Raw genomic sequence first — 10,101 nt, 5'->3', positions numbered from 1 at the left:
GGCTTGCCCATTGCAAGTGGTGCGTTGGTGCATTGGCTTGCAGGGCCTTTGCCCGGTTTGATAGCGGCGCTCTTAGCCATGGCAAGGGGAGCTAGGGCAACCACTATTCACATGAATAGTAGTTGTCCTGGCAAATAGTATTTTTCGTTTCCACCCGTTGCCATGGCAAAGGGCAATTACTATTTATTTTTTTATTTTTTTCACAACTTTTTTTACCACAATAATTAATTTGAATAATATTTTCAGATAAGATTTTCGAGTTTCTACGTGTCAATACTATTCATATCTCATAATCCGATAAAATTTTCAATTTCAAATTTCGGATAAATTTTAAAAAAAATTGGTTGGTATTTATAGAAAAAAAATTCGTTAATTTTTTGGTATACTTTTAAAAAATTTCTGAATTTTTTCCAGTATTTTATTGCAAAAAAATTGGTTGTCGTTGGATTGGAGGAAAGAATCATATCGGATAACCCGAGACGAGGCCACGTGGCAACAGAGAAAAAAATCGTGGGAGTCTGTGGCGGCCTTTATGGCAGTACTTTAGCGGCGTCACCCTCGTTTTGAACCTCAGGTGAAGCTGGGCCAACCAAGTTGGTGGGTCCCACACCTCCCCAGGCCCGGCTGGAACAACTTTTTCCCCCAATCTTGGGTTAGGTCCACCGCTGGACTTGCTCTAACAGTGTGAGCTTGATTGATTAATGGCCAGTTTGGCATTGCTATGTTGTGAAAATAATTATTGTTAGATTTGCTGTGAGAGAAATCAGCTATGAGATAAAACAGTTTGGCATTTGGTAAACTTTTTTTTATAAGTGTTGTTTGTACAATAATCAGTTTCTAAGTGTTTGGTAAATTTTTTGTGAAAGTGCTGTGAACAGTGTATAATGACTAAAAAGGATATTATCTTGAATTGGCTTTTCTGTTTAAGTGTTTGGTAAAAGGAAAAGCGCTTTTATTTTATCTTATATATAAATTATTATTTTTTTGATATTAAATATGTTTCCATCACACCCTAAATTTTGTTTTAATTGTAAAATAAATAAAGTTTCCATTGAAAACAAATATATTGTAAAAAATATGGTCATAACAAAAATTAAGTCAGTCATGAACAAGCAATCATATACATTTCTAAGTAGATGAACTCATTAAACTTGCGGCTATATGATTTCTCAATGCCTCCATTTCTTGTGTTGCAGGACCATCTTCTTGTTGTGCATCAACCTCTATCTCAATCTCTTCACCTTGAATACCATTTAGGTCATCTTCACTTTCATCAGAATGACAATCACGTTTGGCATATCTTCTTATATAGTTATGAAGTGTTATGGTTGTAATAACGATTTTTACTTGTTTTGCAAAAGGATAACTAGGCATGACTCGTAAAATACTCCATCTCTTTTTCTATACTCCAAAAATGCATTCAATAACACTTATAAGGGAAGAGTTTGCATGATTGAATACCTCTTTATGACCCATTGGTTGAACACCCCTACAAAAATTAGGAAGATGATGTCTTTCACCTTTATATGGTCCTAAGTAGCCTCTCATTTGTGGGTATCCTGCATCTACTATTTTCCTAAAAAAATTTAATTGATTATTCACAATGTTAAAAACTTAAATATAAATTATATGAATTTTTTTTCTTTAGATAGAAATAATACCAGATGGAGTTTTAGGAAAATTCAAACTTTGATCATGTAAAGCCGATAGAAATATCATTATGTCATGGGCCGTGCCTTCCCATCCAGCACGTGCAAATATAAATTGCATGTCAAAATTGCATGCAGCCATCACATTTTGGGTAGGTATCCATTTTCTACCAATAAATGGTATTTGATTAGAAAGAGATATTATGACTTGGACATGAACACCATCTATAGCACCAATACAATCCTACAAGAGATAAAAAGACATGCTTGATAATAATTATAACATAATTAAACATAGACAAATATTTAAGAGTAACAGATGCAATAGTTACCTTGAAATGGGGCATATATATAGAATCCTGTAGGATTTCCTTTGGAGTGTTGTTAAACCCATTTTCCAATGGTTTAATGACATCCACAGCCAAACGACATACAACATCAAGTAAGATACCAAAATATCTGCTCACAGTCTCACCAGAATGTTGAAATCGATCTTGTGTTTGCCTATTTGCATAACCATGTCCTAAGATGTTCAAGAACATCCCTAACATCTCAGCAGCACTCATTCTTCTTGAACCTTTTAATCCATAATTTTTTTGAAATTCATCACACAATCTTATAAATACATCTTTGTCCATTCTGAACATATTATGGCAATGACTTTCAATACTATATTAAAACAAGAACAAAAAATTCAATACTATATTAAAACATGGATACTATAATAAATTTTTAAACAAACTTTTTAAAAAAAAAAAACATGGATATCAATACTATATTAAAACAAGAACAAAAAATTCAAATACTTGAATTTTATCTTATCACCATTCATCAGATGTATCAACGGTATTCTTAGCGACGTTCCACCCAATACCTGTTTCCTTCCCTTTTAGATCTTTTCATAATTTCCATTCTTTTTTCAGTAAATCTCACTTGTGTTTCAATTGTAATTTTTCGTATAGTCTTCCTATCTCTTTACTAATATTTATAACCAACCTTGCCCATCCAACTTTATTAAAGTGAGTACCAAGATGATTGCCTAAATCCAACTCCTTGATACAAAGGTCAATGAAGATGGCTATAGTTTAAGCATTCCACAATGCTGACAATTTTCGAGATCCACTTGCAACATTTTCAGTTGTGTTGAAGTTACTATTCTTCTTTGACATCTTATTACAACAAAGACATTATATATAAGCACAAAAGAAAATAATAGGTATACAAGTGAATTACAAACAAACCAAACTATAGTTAAGCAGCATAGAGACTGGGAAAAGAAAAACCAAAAAACAAGACAATAATGAAACATAAATTTACAACTAAGAAGAGTAAAACAAAATTGAAGAAACAATCTGCACCTTTAAGATATGCTAGAGCAAGGATCTCAAAGAGTAATGATACACACACAGAGAACAAAATAAACACCAACAGAATCTCTTTTGTTTATACGATATTTCCCAAATTATAGAGAAATTGATAATTACTTCTTTTGACAATTGCACGCTGCAAGCCCACAAATTGATAAGCTCACAACAAGAGGAAAACTAAAGGGATGAAATATGAAATAAAACAATGACTCAAATTCAAAATAAAAAAAAAAGCAAAGAAAAAAAAATCTACACTAATTTACCAAATTGCACCCTTATGTATACTTATAACTTAGTGCCACATTGAATAGTAATTATTTTATAGGACTTCTGCTATAAAGTCTCAGGATCATTCTGTCCTGAGTGATGCTTAAACTAGTAGCACAATTTTATCACATATCAGAATTTCAAAATTACGTTGGAATATTCAACACTGAAACTATTTATATAAACTAATATATATATATATAGACACATATAACAGAACAAACTGGAAATTATCAAACAACTATCTTAAGCCAGTGTAAGTAGCATAAAGGAGAACAATGGTGGTATTTGCTCTGCAACTATCTTAAATGGAGGATTTTCTTAGCTCGTCAATTATGGATGGAGTTGTTCATGCTAATACATGCTTGACAAGTAGAGAAGCTTCACCTAGAATCTTCTTCACCAAGTGTTCATTTGGGCATTTGGGTTTCTTAAAATAGATGGGTTCACTAAATCCCTAAATTCCTTTGTTCCTAAATCCCAACATTAGAAAGAAATAATAAAAAGAAGAAGTAGACAAGAATTGAAGAACCTAAAAAAGAAGAAGTTATGCCCAAGATAATACAGAAAATTCCAAGAAGTACCTCCTCGAAATCTATTTGCCTATTTCCCTTCTCTATACCAATTGAACTAGTTTATAGGAACTTGACCCCATTAGGAAAGGGCCCTAAAACCCAAAATGGAAAAATGTCATTCTCATGCCAATACGAAATATAAAAAACCAATAGCAGCTACAATTGAAAGTTAAATCCTAGAAATCAAAGAGAAAGATAGAACAAGGAAATTGAAAATGAATAAACATAATATGCGGCTCTTACCTGAGTCTTGTAGCTTAGCAGTGCGATTCAATTGATCCAACCAGAAAAAAATCGTAGGCAATATGTGGAAGAGAAGGAGAGGAGTGATCTATGTGAAGAGATGGCATAAAGAAGAACCAGGATAGTTAAAACCCTAAAAATTAAAGAGAAAAAGGGAAGAATGAAATTGAGAAGAAATAAACACAATATGTCTCTTACTTGAGTCTTGTGGCTTCTTAGGAGTGCACTTCAATTGATCCAACAAGAAAAAAAATGGAGGAAGAATGGAAGAGAAGGAGAACAGTGCTCTATGGCTTGGGATAGAGAAGACGCACGAAGAAGAGGAGAGCATGAAATCATGTTGGGGTATTTTCGGAATATTTTAATTTTCATTAAACTCAGCGCTTCCTCAAATCTGATTATCACATAATCAGAAATTGAAAGCAGCTCATTAACTGCTTTCCTTTATTGCTTTCTCCCACAGCAATTTTTAATAATAAGTGATTTTATCACAGGTTACCAAACGGGCTGGGCTTCCCAAATTTTTTTAAAAATCACTTATCACCCCAAAGAAACAATGTCAAACGGGTAGTAAGTAACACATTAATTAAATATGATTAGGGTGGGTAGGGTTCAAATTGGATCCCTTTCATTATAAAACGGATCTGGATCATCTGCTCTGATTTTCTCTGCCATGATCTGTTTTACTTTCACTATAATACTGCTACATCATTAAAAAAACAATCCAAAGGTAGAGAATATAGCACGTGTATTTTAAAAATAAATGACATATATTTTATATATTTTTGACACAAAGTAAAGGCAATAAACAACGTTCTCTCCAATCAAATTGAAGCAAGGTTATGGTCGTGGTGAGATAGATAAAGAGAGTGGTTAGGTGGGTACGCCTGCATCCGGGTAAATCTGAGAGAAATGAGATTTTTTCTTCTTTTCTTTTCATGTTTTAGTTTTAAACCTTTAATTGATTAATTAATATTTTGATATTATTCGTATTTTTCAGTTAATTTTTTATATAATATATTTACTTTCACTGGGGGTAAAGCTGATGAGAGATGGAGAAGACCAAGAATTATGTCAAATTCGATCAAAGGTGGAACTGGTTGTTGTCCAAAAGTTTGAGAAATTAGATAATTATTAAGTGTATGTTCGTTGTTTGGTCGATGAGGAACAAAAAGAAGAAGAAAAAGATTTGTCTTTCAACAGGACAGAACACGAAGAAGAAGAAAAAGGAAAAAAAACTTTAGACATTAAATATCCCGTTAGTTGGGTGTAAGTTTTTTTTTGATAAAAAAAAAAAAAAAGCAGATCATGGCAGAGAACAAAAATAAAGCAGATCATGGCAGAGAAAATCAAAACAAATGATCCGAATCCTTCTAAAACTACCCCCAAATTAATTATTATCGAACAATTTGGTTCGATTTGATTTTGATATAAAAAAACTATTGAAGAACCAAACCAAACTAAATCAAATCAATTTCGATTCAGTTTGGTTTGTGCAGTTTGGACCTAAGCCCTTTTATTGTTGTTGCATTTTCTCAACTTTGTTAGCCTAAATGCAACAAAATATTTCATAATTTGCTACCTTTTTTTTTTTTCTAGCACATCAAACCATTGTAAAATATTATTAAGGCCACAATTCAAACATCTATAACTTTCAAGTTCTATCAAATTTTAAAATCAACATCTATATAGTTATTATCCCATACAAAAACTACACATGTAAACAAAATAAAAAGTAAAATAAATATACAAAAGGATGGTTCGAATTGATCCATTATGGTATGATTTGTTTTTAGACCGTTTGACTTTTTATTGATGAAACCATACTTAAATTATTTTTTGCGATTCAACTCAATTAATTTGATTGGTTCAGTCGAATTAATGTCCACCTCTAAATATTATGGTTCAAACGGCTTTGATAATATCTCTTTATAAGCACTTGAAACGTTAAAAATGTAGCGTCCACGCAGGAGACATGTGGATTGTAAAATTTTTGTTACAAAAAATGCTGAAAAAAGATTTTACAATTCCTTAATAAGATGACGATGTTTATCATACTTTAGTGATTCATTTAAAATCTTAAACCAAACTTATAAGCATTGAATACTAATTTAATTCGTTTTATTAGCGTTGAATCAAAATCTGAATTGTTTATTACTTGTTCAGATCGGGTCACTTTCGAGTTTATTTTAAGTAATTATGATTATGAACCTTAATGATCCACTCATCTTGTGATGGGCTTGATTTGATTTCTCTCTTCATGTTATCTTCTTGTGGGGGCGGGTACTATTTGTCCTTGTGATACAGAGTGCGTCACCTACGCACACTTACACACTGTATTTTCTCACGGCGACAATCAACAACGAATTCAATGAAGTAAAAAGTTGCGTGAAGTAAAACGAGGAGGCGACAATCGAGAGTTAAGAGAGAGAGAGAGAGAGAGCAACTCTGGCTCTGGTTCTCTGGCTTGGCTGTCAATCAAATCTCATGTACAGAAGATCTGCTCCATGTTTCTCTCATGATTTCTGGCCTGCCGGCACAGCAGCACTTTCGTAAATAAGTAAATTCTGTTGCTTTGTATTACTTTCTCCATAAAATTTCATGCCCTTTTGTTTTTTTTTTCTCTAGAATATTGGCTCTCTCTCTCTTTCTTCCTCAATATGTTCCATTTTAGAGTTTCATTTCCTTTTGCACCTTGTAGACTTTTCTGGGTTATCTGGGTTAATGGGTATGTTTTAATCCTTGTTCATTTTAGTTATGCTTCTTTGTTTCTCCCTGGGTGACCCTGTCTGTATGTTAATTATGGAAAATCCTCTCTTTGCTTTAGCTTTTGGAAGCTCAAAACTTTCAACATATGTTTATCAGAAAACACTGCCTTGTTACCAACCTGGATATTGCTATTTTAGAGTATGGGGAGTCCTTGATTTTATTGTTTGCTGCAAAGTTTAGAATCAATACAAAGTTGTTCTCTGCAAGTAAAGTTTCTTCATCTGGTTTTTATTGACTAATTTTGTTTTTTCCTTTTTTGTGTCTCTGCTGTTTTTCTTCTGAAAGACTGACTATTCTTTGGCATTGACTGGGTTTCTGGGGTCTTTTATTGTTGAGATTCTTTTCCACTTAAAAATTAAAAATCAAAACTTTGAATAGGTTGGTTCAGAAAACACAGAAGGGAAAGGTTCCTTTTCTAGGTAAAAGGGGTATTTGCTTTTAGGTCATTAAAAACCCATGTCTGATTTTTTTCTACTTGGTAAGTTGTCTGTGGTGCAGACATATCCTTATCCTTGTGTTTGGTTCCAAAGAATACAGAGGAAAAGAAAAGAATAGGAAAATTCACCTCAATATTGCTAAAACTAAAAGGTAATTCAATTGTTGATTGGCAACAGTTGAATTGTGGCTTACCTATACGTTGGTTCCAGATTCTGGCAAACAAGGTTTGAAACTTTACTTTCTGCTTTACCCTACAATTTCCTGCTAATTCAGTCATGGCCGTTCATTGTGTTTTTTTATTTGTATGTAAAAAAATGGGTACCCATTAGATTTCATCTTCTGTAAAGTTTGTTGCCCATTTCATTTTCCTCATACATGCTGTTTCTGATGCAGGACAAGAACTGTTCTTGGCTGAAGTCAAATTAGAATGGAAGGTAGTATATTTACAGGCATAGGAAACGGAACCCAACTAGATACCAAGGTTGTGCAGACATTTCAGAAGAGCTTTGTGCAAGTGCAAGATATTTTGGATCAGAACAGATTGCTAATTAATGAGATTAACCAAAACCACGAGTCCAAGATCCCTGATAACCTCAGCCGGAATGTTGGCTTAATTAGAGAGCTTAACAGCAACATTAGAAGGGTCGTAGATCTCTATGCTGACCTCTCCAGCTCTTTTTCCAGGTCAATGGAAGCTTCATCAGAAGCTGAATCAGGTGGGACTTTGAAATCTGATGGAAAATCTAGCGAGAAGAGAATTAGATCCGGGTAATTGTTCAAAAATTGGCTTTGTTATAGTTATAGATTCTGCACTCTTCATTACTGAATAAGAAAAATTTGTACTACCAGAGGGAAGAACTTGATGAGCTTGTGTTACTCTTCTGTATCAATTATATCTATATCTGAGGCTCCGTGCAACAGATTCACTGCCACAAACTTCATGAAATATCTCTATGAAAATTTAGCGCTGTAGTTTTCAGTTTCAACACTGGATCTGCTAGATTAAATTGTGCATGCTTTTCTGTTTAGGATTTCATAGTTAATCCTATAAAGATCATTTAGATTTTGGTTGGCAATTGGTGGATGCATTCATCAATTCTTTTTAGGACGGAGAAGAATAAGAAAATAAAAGGAAAAGAAAGTGTTGGATGTATCACTTTTTCATGTATTTAACCTGTCCATGAGTGACTTTCAAGCGTTCACAAGTGCAGTGGTGTTATTCATTAATCTACCCAAGCTTAAATGCTATCAGTTTGAAATTTCTGTTCAGAGATCACAGCTTTCTACTTGTAGACTCCCTTAAAAGCTGAAATTTGATTTGGTTTTTTTATATTTTCTCATTGGTTTCATAATCATTTTTCTGATATATTATCTGCTTCAGATGGGAACTTTAGCTACCCACTTTATTCTTTTCCCATGTTTGTCAAAAAGATATTCTTATGGTGCCCTCCCCTCCCTAGTTCAGGATTACGGTGGAGGATTGGTGTATACTGTTTGCTGCTCGGATAGCCAAGTTTTGTATGTTCAGAAGCTCCTGTGCTTGTTGATCTTACTTCTCCAATGACCTTGACATAGGGGGCTTTTGGGTTTAAGATGCTTTATGAAAATTGGAGAAAGCAGCTCTGGATTAAAAATAATAATAACTAGATATGAAAAAAAGGAAATGGTTTTGGTTTTAGAACTAACACCACCAATGCAGATCTCATGTAGTATAAATGATTGTTCTTTTGAACTTTGTCTTGTTGCTTAGTTTTACAAGAAAGCACTTAAAGGGACAGAAAGTTGATCAAACAGTAAGAAAGAGTAGGGCCCAGCTGTTCATTATTTTTTTAGGTGGAATGGAACTGGTTGAAGCTCAGGCTATCCTTTGCTTAGGTTTATCTCTTTCTGATTGATTCTCTTATCCTTTTTAAAGTTTTCACTTTGTATCTTCCCTTTTAATTTCTCTCTCTCTCTCTCTCTCTCTCTCATGTGGTAGATGATTGCTATGTAGGTTTTGGCATAGTTTCTGAACACTTTTTGGCTTTGGTAACAATCCATTCATTGATATAAGCTTAAGAAGTGATGCAAATATCTGATTTTCCTAAAGCATTGTTGAGGAAGATACATGTGGGGTTGAGGTTGGTTCATGTATGATGTTCCTCCCCCTAATGGATGGTAAATGATTTTAGTCTTATTTGAGCTCAGTGGCCCATTTGCCTGACCAAAATAAAAGTTTAATGGTGGTTAAGGACCCTCACTTAAATTTGTCAGTTATCATTTGCATTCAAATCAAGGCCAGCACAAAGACCACCATGTGGTTGAGATAATTGATTGCTATAATCAGAGTTGAATTTTGAAGGTATGACAAATAAAAGTGGTTACTAGGCAAGGAGATAGTTCAATTTGTAGTAATCATGCGGTTGAGATGCAAGTTCCAGTCTCTCTCCAATAATATCTCCTAAATTAAAATTGTACCCATCAAATGGAAAAGGTACAGTAGATTTTTAAACCAAAGATTGATCTTTGAGCCAAAAACAAAACCAAATTGGGGAATAGCAAGGACTTTTGGAAACGTAAGATTGTGCCCCTACATAGGAGCTATGAGTCAGAACAACGTTCACCAACTCGTTTAAAGTAATCTTGTTCATATATATGGAAAAAGGTTTTTGAATGTAAGTTTTTAAATGTTATAGTAAAGAAGTCATATAATATTATACAACAGATTTGTTGCGGCCGTTGAGTGAGCCCTTTTGACTTTAAATGCATGTGAGTCCCGTTGCGAGACTCATATGCACCAACGATCATAAAATG

The 10,101-nt window shown here is 33.6% G+C and overlaps 2 protein-coding genes across 3 annotated transcripts; one reads left to right on the top strand and one right to left on the bottom strand.

The window, feature by feature from the left end:
- Positions 1-1,436: 1,436 nt before the first annotated feature.
- Positions 1,437-2,561, bottom strand: LOC148917950 (uncharacterized). The gene is made up of 4 exons (XM_089050458.1): positions 2,524-2,561; positions 1,982-2,318; positions 1,662-1,893; positions 1,437-1,576 (listed from the first exon to the last, which is right to left on the bottom strand). Exons 1-4 carry the CDS (start codon positions 2,559-2,561, stop codon positions 1,569-1,571), a joined length of 615 nt encoding a protein of 204 aa, XP_088906584.1. The 3' UTR covers positions 1,437-1,568.
- Positions 2,562-6,392: 3,831 nt separating this feature from the next.
- LOC103327645 (protein ELF4-LIKE 4) lies at positions 6,393-8,294 on the top strand. Of its 2 annotated transcripts, none has more exons than XM_089049674.1 (2): positions 6,393-6,661; positions 7,702-8,294. In XM_089049674.1, exon 2 carries the CDS (start codon positions 7,736-7,738, stop codon positions 8,078-8,080), a length of 345 nt encoding a protein of 114 aa, XP_088905800.1. In that variant the 5' UTR covers positions 6,393-6,661; positions 7,702-7,735; the 3' UTR covers positions 8,081-8,294. The 2 variants fall into 2 exon arrangements, with proteins under 2 accessions (XP_088905800.1, XP_008228208.1); XM_008229986.3 differs by lacking the exon at positions 6,393-6,661 and adding an exon at positions 6,707-7,532.
- The last annotated feature ends 1,807 nt before the right edge of the window (positions 8,295-10,101 follow it).

This window comes from Prunus mume, linkage group LG4, assembly GCF_029339155.1.
Source record: "Prunus mume cultivar Tortuosa linkage group LG4, ASM2933915v1, whole genome shotgun sequence".
Classification (NCBI taxonomy): domain Eukaryota; kingdom Viridiplantae; phylum Streptophyta; class Magnoliopsida; order Rosales; family Rosaceae; genus Prunus; species Prunus mume.
This window is presented reverse-complemented; position numbering and strand designations above follow the sequence as displayed.

Excerpts from the sequence above, each read along its gene's own strand:
- LOC148917950 (XM_089050458.1), bottom strand. The coding sequence starts at position 2,561 with ATGGAAATTATGAAAAGATCTAAAAGGGAAGGAAACAG. Across the intron at positions 2,319-2,523 it reads TCTAAAAGGGAAGGAAACAG|TATTGAAAGTCATTGCCATA; the intron begins GTATTGGGTGGA and ends GTTTTAATATAG. Across the intron at positions 1,894-1,981 it reads TATATATGCCCCATTTCAAG|GATTGTATTGGTGCTATAGA; the intron begins GTAACTATTGCA and ends TATCTCTTGTAG.
- LOC103327645 (XM_089049674.1), top strand. The coding sequence starts at position 7,736 with ATGGAAGGTAGTATATTTACAGGCATAGGAAACGGAACCCAACTAGAT.